The sequence below is a fragment of the Cyprinus carpio genome, chromosome A17, assembly GCF_018340385.1.
Source record: "Cyprinus carpio isolate SPL01 chromosome A17, ASM1834038v1, whole genome shotgun sequence".
Classification (NCBI taxonomy): domain Eukaryota; kingdom Metazoa; phylum Chordata; class Actinopteri; order Cypriniformes; family Cyprinidae; genus Cyprinus; species Cyprinus carpio.
Window position 1 is genome coordinate 8,145,366 of NC_056588.1, and position 15,208 is coordinate 8,160,573.

Sequence of the window (15,208 nt, forward strand, 5' to 3'; positions counted from 1 at the left end):
ATGACATTTATTGCTTACTCAGATAACACCACGTATACGAAAACCAGAGAGCCAAACCCATTGCATAACTCATAACAGGTCCACAGATACAAGGTACTATATATGTTTTATCCAGTGACATGTTTGTTTATTTCAAGTATGAGCCAGCAGACAGATGCTGGTGAGTAGCCTAACCCTCAGTACCGGGGGTTCTTGCTTAATGTAAGAGTTGTAATTACAAACACTGGAACATGAGACAAGTTGTGATCCCAGCTTAATGCATAAGTGGTATTGTTTCAATACAGTTACGAGTAAGTAGTGACAATCTAACACCGCATAAGAGCCTCATTAAAGTTGTAGATCTGATGAACTGTAACTCAAACCTTACAGGTTTTCACTCACTTTTCACTGCTGCCATCTTGTGGTCGAGAGCTGTATTCAGTATAAGGTTTTTAGTTTTTTTTTTTTTTTTTGGCAGAATTAGATTTTATTCAAAAATGCATTCAAATAAAATCCAGGGACATTAATAATAGGTCAGTAAAAATAAATATATTTAATTGCTCTTCTAGGGTTTTTTTTTTTCATAACTATTTATGAACGAGGTAAATGTAACGTCAGGTCAGGTGAAGTATCATAGCTTTGTTTTATTGACTACTGAGATTAAAAGACTGATTGGGTGATTACATGAGAGATTTCAGTAAGGTGTACTCTATTTTTTTTTTACATTATTATTATTATTATTATTATTATTATTATTATTATTATTATTATTATTATTAACCTATTCTCGTGAAATAACTAGTAAAGTGAAGGAGATACACATGCAGTGCAACCGTTGTAGTAATGAGTCAGGTAGGCCAGCGATGTCATATCACATTAAAGAGATTAAAAAAGACATTTATTGTTTGAACTTTGCATTACAGTTAACGTATTTTGAAAGTTGGTATTAGGTTTATTAAATTGACATAAAACATGAATCAGTACAATTTTTTTCTACACAAATGGGTCATTGCGATTTAAGACTAGCATACATTACACACACATTATGTTATTTGTGTATGTATATATATATATATATATATATATATATATATATATATATATATATATATATATATATATATATATATTCTTTTGGTGAATGACTGAATAGCTAAGACAAGTGATTGAATAATATCTTAAGACTGTTTGTATTGCTTGCAGCTGTGGCCATTATTCGATGGAATGAAAATGCCAGTTAATAAGTGTTGGTTGGGTGTAAAAACCCTGGATTACCTTTGGTTTACTAAGGGCCCGCTGACAGAGTTTGCTCGAGGGTGTACCTGAACTCTGTGAAACAGACAGATTTGATTATGAATTAATTTGCAAGTTCTCTGGGCCGGCCTCTTCTTACATTTCAGTGAAGAAAATATGAGGGACCACAAGGGAATCCAGCATTTCTCTGTCAGTGGACTGTAAAAACCACAGTGCTACTTGTTCCAAAACGGAGATCCCATCTAATGTTAGGCTGTGTGACTGGGCAGTGTCCCATCTGAAATTAAGCATATCGGCTGATGAATAAAGAAACAGGTCATGTGTATATCAAGTATAACTGCCAAAATAAATAAAACATCTGTTTTACATACAACTGAGTCTCAAGACTACAAAGCGAGTAATTCGGTGAAATTTCTAGGCCAACTGTTTTTGTTTCTTGCCACAGAGCTCATGAAGTATCTGATTTCTAATACACTTTTTTTTCTCCCCAGTCATTTGTATATGTGAGTTTTCATACTGAATATATACCATCAGTGCTGAAGCCCCTTCGCCACACCTCCTCTCTCTGTTTATTTAAATATGTTTTTATGAGAGCTCAGTCCTTCTGTGTCTCCCAAAGACCGTGACCCTTTGACCTGCATCTGTGCATTGCAGTTCCATTTTTAAAACTTTGACTGCTGATCAGAGCTGAAGGCCGGCCTGCCTGCGTGACGTGTGCTGGTTCATGTCATAATTTATTACATGCTATTTTTCTTAAACAGCCAAGTTTACTGCAGCTGCCAGAGTGGTAACTGGCAAAGCTTAAGAGTACTATCTAGAGGATTGTTTTGCATATATTACAGGGTTAAGTGCAAACCAATCTGGTTTATACAAACACAGCAATCCAAACAACGAATACATTGAAGCTGATGAGTACCACACCACTCGGGCCGTCTCCCTCGCTCGCAGATTGTTTGAGGCTGATTAGTTGTATAAAACACAGCACTGACTTTGATTACATTACATATTGTTATGTGTGGACGATTCGTGCACTGCAGATAGACGGAAAGAGTCCCAGGGAAATGCTTCGAGACACAAGGTCAGTTCAACAATATGCATTTGATTGCATTTATCCAGGAAAAAATATCAGTGTACACTCAGTAACCTACATACTTTTCTTTTTCATTAGGTTCCTGTAATGAATATCCCCTGTATGCTTAACTGAGTAGTTAGTGTCCATCCTTACACCGGATAATGCAAGTTCTTCTATGTCACATGTTTGGAATTTGTTATGGGTAAAGTAGTTCAGAAGGGTTCAAAATACAATCTCAAAAATCGGAATGAAATTGTCTTGGCATTTTAAATGGAACACCTCCGTATGTCACTGAAAATAATCTTCCATATGCTCCTATATCCTCCAGTGGACAATGAAAGGGGAAGTATTTGCGGCTAAAGGCCCGCTCAAAGTGAGAGCACCAGATAGCCTTTGAATGCAGAGCTCCACGGTCTGTGCTGATTTCCCACAAACCCGTCAGCTAAAGTTACAGATGCAAAAGACAGAATCCGGCTTATAAAATGTGTGTTTTCACTCACAGATTCGGTCAAAGTATCCGTTAATCCCACAAGCAATACACTCTCTTATTACTGTTGCAGTGAAATATGTGTGCTCTCTCTCCTTCAACAGGGTACAACAGGGCTTAAAAGCCCCCTGGGGTAAAAGGCACTTTAGGTTTTATTTTCACACACAACACTAAATAACAACAAACACCAGCTCTGTGCTGGTGTTTGCTGTTATGTACTATTATGGAAGAAAATAAATCTTAACTTGCCACTTTTGCCTTTTTGTAACTATGCACTGCAAAATTATGATGCATGAAGTTGCATCTATTCAAATAAATAAATAAATATGGTAAGCTGATGAAATGTATTCATTTTTAAAAATGTTGCCAATTTTAGAGTCCCTAAAATTATCATCCAAATCTCTTGAGAAGACATAACTATTTTACATTTTGGTGAATTGGTGGTAAATTTGTGCATTTTAAATTTGCACAAAAATTTTTAGACAAAAAAAGCAAGCATAAAGTTATAATCTGTGGACCGTATATATGAACACATACAAATAATTTCATGCAAATTCATACAAATTTGCTTCCAGTGCATCATGAGTCATGAGAGTGTGTTGAAGTATGTTTTAAGAAAAAAAAAAAATTGTTTATGATTTCCAGTTTTGTTAATTGTAATTAACTCTACGGTTTTGTATGAACTTTCAAATAATAGTACACTTTCATGTTGTTGTGGTTAAAATTCGATTAAATAAGCATAAACATTTTATACCATTTGCTTGTTTTGACTATGCACTTAAATCTTTCTTAAAAATATATTTAAATTATTTGTACATAGTGACAAATTAACCCTTGTGTGGTGTTCATATTTTTTTTACTCAGCCAGTGTTCATGGGTCTGGTGGATGTTGGTCAAAATTTGTCCTTTACCTTTGTTAGATCACATTTATGAATTAAAGTGCTACAACCTTGTGTGGGAAAGGCAGGGACAGAAACATAAAACTCACACTTACACTCACACTCTTACAGATTCTCTCTCTCACACACAAACACACACACACACACTGGGGCAGCTGTGGCCTAATGGTTAGAGTCTCAGTGCCGGCAGGAGTTGTAGGTGGGGGGAGTGAATCAACAGCACTCTCTTCCACCCTCAGTACCCATGGCTGAAGTGCCATTGAGCAAAGCACTGAACCCCCAATTGCTCCCCGGGCACTGGAGCAAATAGCTGCTCACTGCTCCGGGTGTGTGTTCACAGTGTGTGTGTGTGTGTGTGTGTGTGTGTGTGTGTGTGTGTGTGTGTGTGTGTGTGTGTGTTCCCTACTCACTGCTGTGTGTGTGCACTTGGATGGGTTAAATGCAGAGCACCAATTCTGAGTATGGGTTACCATACTTGGCAAATGTCACGACTTTCACTTTCACATACTGATATCAGGCCCAGACAAGAGTGAAGGTACACAGGACCTAAAATTTCCACTACCGTTGAGAGTGTTTGTGTATTAGGAGGGGGGTGTGGGGTGGTACAGTGAGTGGTCATTGAAAATTTGTTCTGATATATGTTCTTCACAGAAAATGAACCAAGGCAAATGAGTATGAGTTTAGAAAAAAATAATCATCTTTTGAAAACACAAGGGTTAAAAGCCCCTTCTTTATAGTTTCAAGATTTTTGGTCTATACTGTTGCTGTATCTCTTACCATTTTAATATATGCCAGTTATGGTGCTTTATCAATATTCAGTGCATGTTTGATTGTATTATGAGAAAAAAAATACCCATTGTGCCTTATGTTGGTGTCACACAACAACCCCCTATTCTTGACTCCATGTGCTCCACTCAGACAGAAATTAAGATAAACTATTAATTTCTGTCGCGAGAAAAATACTGTGCACTGACATTGATTCTGTGCCAAGGGTCCACGCTCTGCACGGGAACAGACGAGTCTCTCACGGCCGACATCTGCGAGGAGCGCGCGGCTGGACGCTTTGTCGTGTTGTTGGCGCGGCGCTGTCACTCTGAGAGAAACAGCGTGACCATGTTGATTAGGGTAACCTTTTGGGCAGAGAGTGGAAATATTCTGTCAGCTCATTACAAAAATACATAAGCTCTCACATTCAATTACTCACTTAGCAACGGAAGATTAGTTTGCGGGAGCTGCCAACACCGTTGCCTTCGCGGGGTCAAGAGAATGAGACCGTAATCAGAGCGGTTTGTGTATCGCTTTCTCTTCCACTCACTCTCTCGTATCCTCGGATTCCTCCTGCAGCCCGCTCTCCTGACCCTCCCGCTCGAGTCAACCCAGAACGCTGATAAATATTTACTCTAGTGCAGTTCTTTTTCCCCCTTGGGTCTTAAGTGAATTTCATAGTTCATAAAACATCACACCGGTTCTTTAATGAGAGCTTCCCGCTTCTCCTACAGGGCCCTCCAGAGTCTCAGATTATGTGTTAAATTCAGGGCAGAAGTGTAAAGCCATCCGCATCGAATCCCACCCACCAACTCGCTCTGACTCGTAGTTAAACATTTTTGTTTTTTTTAATACATAGGCTACATTGGGTTCTAAAGCTGCAGTCAAACACAGCTGCTCGGCGAAATTTCAGTAATCCGCGCATTTAGGCATATGAGCGGAGGGTGAACCAACTCCAGGGTTAAGGCTAAAAGCAGCCAAATGTATTAAACATAAACCTGTCTTTTTAGGCAAAAACCAGACATGGGTGTCATGTAGTCTAATAAAATGTTTAATGGGACTGAACTTGTATTTACGTTAAGTGATTACAATTTAATAAACATAATAGAAATTGACAGGCTAATTAGGCTATATAACGTTTCCTTTCTAAGGTTATTCGAACAGCGAATAAATTATATATAGAAAGTGACATCAATAACTTTGAGATATCGCGAGTTTAATCACTCTCCTTCAAAAAAAAAAAAAAAAAAAAAAAACCTGTATACACTGAAATGAATCTCTTACTTACATTTGCACTTATTCCTGCTCTTTGTTGTTTATGATGAGAGAATTCGCGGAATTCAGTCAGAGAACGCGCGCGCACTCAAAACTAATTAGTTTCAGGGATGACTCATCTGAACTCCTCTGATTGGTCTTTGCATTCCTTAGATCAACAGAATTGTGTGTGATTGGTTAAAATGCGCAACACTGGAAAAACATCTCAAATGAAATACGGTGCAACATGAGCAGATGTTAATTTAGTGGCATTTTTGCCTCAAGTCATGGACAAGTCATGACATGGACTATTTTGCATGTGAAATTTCATTAATGTGACCGCACCTTTATTGCTTGCATTTGCATGTCTACATGTGTGTGTATTTACAGCATATACTGTTTATTGATGCTAATGTTTATTGATACATTAATGCTAAAGAGAGAAAAAAAATAAAGCAAGCTTACTAAATCAGTAGATGTGAGTGGAAACCCTCTCTGCATGAATCACGCAGAGGCCCTGGCGTGAGACGCCCGCCCGCCACCCACCACTCCTCTGCTGCTCCCAGACCTCCTTTTTTGAATATGGATCAAATCTGTTAATGCCTGACATTGGCTGTAAATCAGCTGTCCATCAGCGGCCACAGGGCAGATTTGTTATGACTGAAGGGATTCTGGGTAGGGCTGCCACAAGAGGTCTAGCCTTCTCTCGTGGCGCTGGTGCTTTGATTGCATGTTTAACCTAAAATATGTTTTGTGGAAAGTACGGTGCATGGTGGATATCGTCTGTCAGTGAATTAATTGGGGGAAATAGCCGGACTTGGGGGAGGGAGTGTGGCCACTATCTCTGCCTCATGGTGTTTTGTTTCATTGTAGACATTCACTGTAAATTCACTATCTATAATTGGCATCAGATGACAATCATCACCGGTCTTCTTTAATCATAGACTAATTATGGTGTGCAGAATACCTGGGTAGTTGTGTTTCAAAAATGAATGATTTTTGTGCAGCTAACGTATCACAGTTTGATTTTGTAATAAAATACATTGTAAAAAACAATAAGTAAAATGTACTTAATTATTCATTTGCAAGTTTCTGCACATATTTTTAAGTGACATTTAAGTATGGAATTAAGTAAAATCTACTTAACTAAGAAGGAAATAAGCAATTTTGACATGTTGGCCAGTTAGAGTTTGATAAGTAATTTTTACTTAATTATTTTGGGTAATTTTGAGTAGAAAATGAACTCCAGATGTCACAAAACAGCAAGTTACCAAACCTAACAACAAAAGCAACCATAAAACAGTGTAAATAGAACTCGAAAACAGTGAAAATTTTAATGATGGGAACAACGGGATCATGACTTTGATCTTTACTTAAAAAATCCTTGTAAACATAACAAACAACAATTCCATGTAAAATATATTTATAAGTTCAAACTTTAATTTCTATGAGCTTGACATGGAATTGAGTACTAATATAGAGTTTACTCTTTCTTTATTCTTGCCTGAGCTAAATTTAAATATTAAATATAGAAATTACATTTGTTTTACATAGCATTTACTTCACCACAAAATAATTTTTATCAGTGTAGAGTAGGGGCCTACACGAGAACCCCTGGGAGCCTCAAAAAATGTGAGGAAATTTTACAAAATTAATTTTTTAGGGCTGTCATAGAATGTTCACTTTATAAAATTGTAACGTTTCATGCAGTGGTACTTTTTCACACATTTAATATTATTACCACTGATTCCACTTTCGATTGATTGGCCAAGATCATGAGATTGTGTAATTGTTTTAATTTAATTTATATAATTTTACAGTTCTTAAATATGCATTCTTTGTTTGACCCATGTTGGCTATATAAAAGGCAGCTAGAGGGCAGCTCGGGACTCCTGAGCATGTTAAATCTGAAAAGCCCAGTTTTAATGTGTTCATAATTATGCTAGGCCTTTGAGATGTGTTGATTGAATGTTTTGAATCTTACCCCACTGAACTAAATCAGTGCTTTCTTTCATTGAAACAGTGATTCATGATGTGTAATATTAGGTATTAGTTTCACTGCACATTTTATTTGTTTTGCAGATCTTGTGGAACTAATCTTCTGGTTTTTAATAACCTCTGCATGTAAGATAACAGATTGCTTTTAATAGATAACATATTGCTTTTTTTTTATAGGACCATCTCTGGGAAAAACACTCGGGGCTCGAAAAGTTACCAAACGCTCACAGAGCAGTTCATTTGTCACGGTAATGTAAATCTGTCATTGTGATTTATTGATAATTCATTTGTTGTGAAAATGCTTTGCTTTAAATCTTTGTTTGCGCTTCATCTATCAGAGTGTCGTACATCATTGGGCCTTTGGGTTTTCTGCTAAATTCATGTTTCCTCATGTTATTTCAAACAGTTCTTGATATACTTGTTTAAATTCCTTGCGGTTTGAAAACTAAAGATAGAAAATTATATATCCCTTGTATTCAAGGCACATATTCTTATGTTTTATTATATACAAGAATTGTCCTCTGAAACTGCCATTCTCTTCAGATGTAAAATGATATGCACTATGTAATTTTCTGGACAGAAAAGCGACTTTAAGAAATCATTTCTTCAATAATTTGTCCTCGACGTGTTCAGTGTTTATACTGTACTGGGACAGACCTCTTTAATGATTTAATATCCCATACAGCATGTTTGGTTTTGCCTTATTTTATTTTGTCTCATCACTGAAGATGACATTTTAAGCCCAAGCTTATCCAGTCATTTTCAGTTATGATCTATCATCCAGAATCCAAGCTGCCTGTGTTGTTGATACAGCAAATAATTCTGATTTATCTCTTGTAAACGCCTGTGATTTCCCCTGTCGTGGACGAGCAGAGCACTTGAATCATTCCGCCATTAATCCCCACATTGTTTTATTTACTTTCAGCTCTCACCAACTGGAAGGCAAAGGGCGCATTATGAGGTCACAAAACAACGACTTCACTGTTGGGTCTCAGCAACAGCCTGTCATTTGTGGCGTGCTTTTGAGGGAGTGAATTGCCTTGAAGGTTGTGGAATAACACTCATGCTAATCTGAGCGTCCTTGCAAGTGCTTTAAAGGTCTTAAACTATCTGGAGAGTGTCTTAGGCCGAGTGTTCCCAGTGTGCTGCGAACCTGCACTATACGCCTGTTCAGTGTGGACTTGCACTCCTGCCATTCCCCCAGGGGCCGTTTTGAACCAGGGCCAAAACTTTCACAGCGGGTCAAAAGTCTGCACTCCTCCTCTCACTAACCCACAGGCGGGTGCCCTGCTCACCTCACACCAGAGGCAGACCCTGCTGGAGGACTGAGGTTAGCACACACAGCTAACAGCACTGAAACCAGGGCAGTGCCGTATGATGGGCCCTTCATGATTTCCAAGCAAAGGAGTGCGGTTGCCCAGAGCATTACTGTACAAATGAATGTACGTACACACATATGCATACATTCTCCATAGATACAGCTCATTCATATTGCTCATGTTTGTTTGCTTTGGCAGGACGCGTCAGGGAAAACATGTTGCCTTCTCTAAAGAGCTGAACCTTAAGGGCCCCCTAGAACATAAAGATGTGATCTGAGCCCTGTAAAACTTAAGAAAATTTGTATTATTTGTTGATTTACCTGATTTAGATAAGTGTGTTATGTTTGTTGTGGGTTTTGGCGTTTGTTACCTGTTGCTTTTCAGCGGCCGTGTGGTTTCAGTCAGGAGGGACGCTAACCGAATGGAGTTGGTAGCTAGTGTGCTGGAATGAATGTGGTGACAGGGCTAGTAATTACCCACAGAATGAAGGGCAGCAATTGCTAAAGCCTATTCAGGTGCTAAGCTCACTATATAAAAAAATACACACAAAGTGTGCTTGTTTCTTTAACTTGTAATTTTGAAAACATGATGTCGCATTGTAGGCCTAAAAAGGGTTTTGCAGAGTACAAACCACATGCCATCCCACTGAAATATGGTAATGATACAGGAAAATGTTTATGATGGTAAAAATATGTATTATTTGTCTTTCTTTCATTCATAGTTCCTTTCTGCGTTAGGAGGGCATTTAATATGTCTCTCGAAATGCACCACAAAGGATGGCCAACACCCGTTTCTATCTTTAGAAGGGGGAATCCACCCAAAGCTGTCAATCATGTGGTCTAATCTCTCAGAAAAAAAAAAGGTAAGTCAGAGCACACAGCTTAATATTGTAAATACATTAATTTGTACAGAAATATAAATTGAGAACATCAGCCATTTTCTCAATGAAGGCATCCCCATTTATTAGATCAAGAAGCATAATGATTGTGATTATGTAGGGAAAATGTGGGAGAAAAGTAAATCATGTGTACACCTGAAAATATGCAGCATTTCTAAGAAAACAAGCACAGGACTAAAGATTTATCTGCTTCTGGACTTTACTCACTGCTTACTTTTTCTTGGACTCCGTCTATGTTTTTCCAAGAGCTGGGAACTATGCAGAAAAAGGTCAAAGAAATAATGATTTGGAAAAAAAAAAAATGTGTATTAATTTTTTGTAATACTAAATTACAGCCTTATGAAAAGCAGGGATTAATGGACTCAGTCCTGCTTTGTATATCTCACTGGCACTCAGTGAAGAAACACTTTATAAATCACACTAGACGTGAGGGATTATTAGTGCAACATGCTTTGTTTCTTGGTTTGTGTTATTGCCAAATCTTTAAGTACATGCAATACCCTACTTTAATCTGTGTTTAAAAATTCACAGAAGATATTTAATACTATTATTTTTTCAGTGTGGCTTTAGAATGGTGTGCTGTTTTAAAAAAAGAAGGGGGGGGGGGGGGCTGAAGACCGAAGGTACACAGAGAGGCAGACTGTAATTTTAAAATCCCTCCACTAACTATTTACTGTGAAGCAATAACAAATTGTTAAGAAACCACCAATGTCTTCGATGGCTGGAGTGTTTAGTAAAAAAATATCTCACTTAATCAGCTTCATGTCTGGAAAAACATGCTGTCCTGAGTCAGTATACTTATAGACTGGGTATGGCTGTTTATTCTTGATGATAAATAGCCCAAATGCATAAGCACATAAACACAAATAAATATTCAGCTCACACTGTTGCTCTTCAAGGCTCAAGATCTGTGTTTCATCAAGAGAACATTTTCAATATAACCAAAAAAGACTGCTCCTTCAGGCAAGACACTGGCATGTTGCCAGCCTCACAAATTATATTTAAGTAGCTTATACCTTTAAAAGAGACTAAGCTGTAATTATTCATTTAAATATGTATGCAGTATCCCTGTCCATTCCTTACACAATGAAAACACGCACATCTGTATGTGTAGTTTTCATATGTGGAAATTCATGTGGATAAATGTTATGACCCATTAAAAGGAGAGAGCACAGAAACTGAAATGCTTGTTTGGTTAATGAATTTTGACTTCTGGAAATCGTTAGCTTGTTTGGGGGCAGAAAAAATACATTTTAATAGTAATATAATAATAAAACCATTATTATTATTACTATTATTATTATTATTATTATAACATAAAAAGGCAATGACAACAATTTGAACATTATTGGTTGATTGGAATATTACCTCGACGACTTAAAAATGTAAAAAGCAAGTGCCATTGGACAGAAGCGAGAGATATTTCGGTAAAATAATGGACCCTAATGCCGCCACTTGTTCCTCAAAACTTGGCTAATCATCTATTGTCAATCGGCAGACATAGGCTATCGTAAACATTTTGTGTAATTTAACATTATCACATTGCCACAGTTGTAATTCTAGTGATATATATATATATATATATATATATATATATATATATATATATATATATATATATATATATATATATATATATATATATATATGCCTTCTGGGTGCTAGATAAACCTTATAGTGGAAGTGTGAACATATTAGCAACGCAACACTGACTAAACGCATGGCAGCGTCAAAAATGGCGTAAAACAAATGTATTTTTTTAATCATTCATATTTAGAATATAAAACAAACTATTATGCAAGCTTAATTCATTAATTTAATTCACCACAATTTAGAATAGGATAATACAGGATAATACTTATCGTTGAACACCAGGGATAATAACTATATATATAATATATATATATATATATATATATATATATATCAGAGATGTCACGAATATCTATTTCACTTTCATTTTTTTTTTGTTGTTGTAATGGCACAGTTATAAATAGGGATAGACGCGGCTTACGTGTGAATTATTTGTGCTCATATAAATATCCAAGAAGGAAATTCTTAAAATAAAATAATAAGTGGTTCTGTTTGGTTAATTTAAAAAGAGCATTTGGATTTCGTCCTTTGCACAAGTAAATACTTCGTGTCTTTCCTCTGATGATTATTAGATCAGCATGGCCTGATGTGTCGTAACTGGAGAATTATGACAATACATTAAGGCTATTTATCCGCTCTAATGATTTGGCTTTTGAACTTATCAAAAGAGATAAAAATGAGACATCCTCTCATGTGAAACAAAATTGTCTAATAAACTTGTTCCCAATCAGTGTGTTAGGATATCTATTATTTACCTAGGCTAATGTCAAATTACAGTGGGAAAATATAGCCTAGAATAAAGAGAGAATTTGCTGGAACTGCTGTCTCGAGCTCACAAATTATTAGATCTCTTCATTCTATATATTTATATATATATATATATATATATATATATATATATATATATATATATATATATATAAAATGTAATTACGGTAAATTATAGTAAACAATTAAACTGCAAATTTCCTCGGTTCAACAAATGCTGATAATCATCAGATCCTAAGAGGACTAAATGAACTGAAATGTTCTTAAAGAATATTTGCAACATTTTAAATAAATACGAAAAATCAAACATTTTCAGATATTACTTTAATATTTGCTTATGTTCTTTTTTTTCTTCTTCTTTTTTTCCAAGCGACATTAAACGTTGATTTAATCAATGTCCAAATGTATCGTCCTGCCATCGTACATTTCTTCAGTTACAGATCATTCCAGAACATCTTATTTAGGTATATCTTATTTGGGCAAGACTTAAAAAAAAAAAAATATTCAGTATATATCAGGTAATATTACTATGGCCAGAATCCCCGTTATTTTGTCTGTGTAAATTTAAATTAATATAAATAACAATATAATTGTTAAAGGTAACATTTACTATACATCTGTGCAACAACATGACAACACATTTTCACTCCTACTCACATGGTACTTTACAATATGTACATAAAGTCCGAATCATATTTGTGCAAGATTTTCCCATCTCATATTCTATCTATCAGCTGTCAGAATCCACGTCACTTTTTCCCTCCTCGATTTTCTCTGTGGTTGTTTTCGTGGATTTGTTCCATTTCTGTGAGTTTTCTGATTCCTCTGACGACGACCTTTTCTGTCTTCTCCATTTTGCTCGTCTGTTTTTGAACCATACCTAAGCGAAGGAAAATTGTAAAATGCTTAATTTCAAGTATATGATAATATTAATAATAGTAGTAATAATAATACATATTACGCAAAAGGCCGAGTTGGTTTTATGCAGTGTGCTAATTATTCATTGACTTTTAGGTTGTCGAGAAACTGTCAGTAGGCCTAATTTTCTGTTGCGTTTCGTCTCACATAGCCCAAATGGCGCCCGGCACAGTGATATTCGTCAGATATTTAAATAGCTACGTTATAAACAACACACTAAACGATTTTGTAATGTGTACCTCTAGAATAAAGTGATAATGACAGTGTTAACACTGATTTGATGGAAGCCGAACTGTTGTTACTATTACCTCCAAGCGAAAAAGAACTTCTATTAAGCCTATGCTGACTAAGGTTAAATGTAACTTTTGCAGTTGCTAATGTTTTTCGTGTATATGTATTGATATATAGGCCTAGGCTATGTATTTATACTTATATTTTGTCAAAGGCAAAGTCAAAGTATTAAAAAAGAAATGCGTTAATTAAAATTGTATTGGGGTTATTGTTTTTAACAGTGTGGCTTTCGATGAATGATTTGTCTACCAAAAAAAGGAATGCTGTACAATGTCCACACTATGCAAACGTGTTAGGTCACTCTATGATTAATATAATAATGGCAATAGCACCGTGAAATTACAGGCATTCAAAAAATAATTATAGGTTAAGTATGCCTATGCGTAGTGCATTGGGAATATAGGAACTTAGGCCATCTTTTTGTAAGTATAAAATAACCTGAACTGATTTTTTAAAGTGTGACGGTGATTTCACTCACCTCTACTTTCTCTTCGCGTAGGTGCACCTTTCGTGCCAGTTGCTCTCGTGTGCCAACATCGGGGTATTTGGTTTCTTGAAAAAGGTTCTCCAGTGCCTCCAGTTGCTCGTCGGTGAAAATGGTTCGGTGTCGTCTCTTGCGCCGACAGTGTAACTGGTTGAGTAGCTGTAGTTCGGTCCTGGACAAGGTGCCCACGTTCATGTAGGACATCATCTGATGTGGGACTGGAGAAATAAGTACTGAACCGGTGCTGTCGTAGCCTGAAAATCAAATCAGTGTATTTGAGCACACTGCAAATATTTCAAACGCGATGTACTTGTATAAAACGTTTTTTTAAAAAATAATAAAAACAGTGGATTCGTTAAGTGGTTCAAAAAGTCCTCCTCTTATCAAGAACCATTTTGGGGTGTATTGTGGTCATGTGACGGTATTTAGTTTTTTTTTTTTTTTTTTTGGAGACTAAATGTTACATTGTATGTTCGTTTGATGTTTTACTAATAAAAATACAAATAATTAAAACAAAATAATTCTTAAAAATCGCATAAGATTTTAAAATATTTTTGGGTTGTAACTGGAACTTTTTTTTTTAAGATGTTATCCAAAAATAAAGAGGAATGAATTTCAACATGCAGTGCATTAACAGAATAACAGAACACTGAAACATTCGCTGCAATAAACAATATTTTCAAATGTACATATACGCTTCACACAAACAAAGAAATAAAAGTAACATACCTGTAGGAATACACGGGTACTGTTGCGAGCCGAGAGTTGGTATTGCGCCACAGCAAGCTGGTCCAGTCGGCCCCTGGACATGAAGTTGTCCATAGTAGTAGTTGTTGTAGCCTATCCTGGTTCCATTCACCGGCTGTAAGTTAGGAGCTGGAGGTCCGGTGTGTGAATACAGTCCGTTAAAATCGCCAGCTGCTGTGTACAAGGATTCCGTCAAGTTGGAGAACACAACCGGAGCATTCCGATGTAGCAGAACCGAGTCCTTGCAGCTGGGTCTCCCTGCCAAGATGCTGTCGATACTAAACATCCCAGCGGGCATCACAAGCAAAACGATGTTTGAGACTTGGTGCCAACAGTACTTTAATTTCTTGTAGTCCTTTTAAAGATCACAGGATTCCCTCATAGTAACAAAAAAGCGAATTCTCAATGTGTTTTTTTTTCTACCCTTTGGAAAGAGTGGCCGAGCGCAACAGATTCAGTGACTCGTTTGTGGCTGAGCTGAA

At 36.5% G+C, this 15,208-nt stretch overlaps 1 protein-coding gene across 1 annotated transcript; it reads right to left on the reverse strand.

The window, feature by feature from the left end:
* Positions 1-12,623: 12,623 nt before the first annotated feature.
* LOC109085361 (homeobox protein goosecoid-like) lies at positions 12,624-15,208 on the reverse strand. Its single transcript, XM_042773826.1, has 3 exons — positions 14,709-15,208; positions 13,974-14,233; positions 12,624-13,166 (listed from the first exon to the last, which is right to left on the reverse strand). Exons 1-3 carry the CDS (start codon positions 15,022-15,024, stop codon positions 13,017-13,019), a joined length of 726 nt encoding a protein of 241 aa, XP_042629760.1. The 5' UTR covers positions 15,025-15,208; the 3' UTR covers positions 12,624-13,016.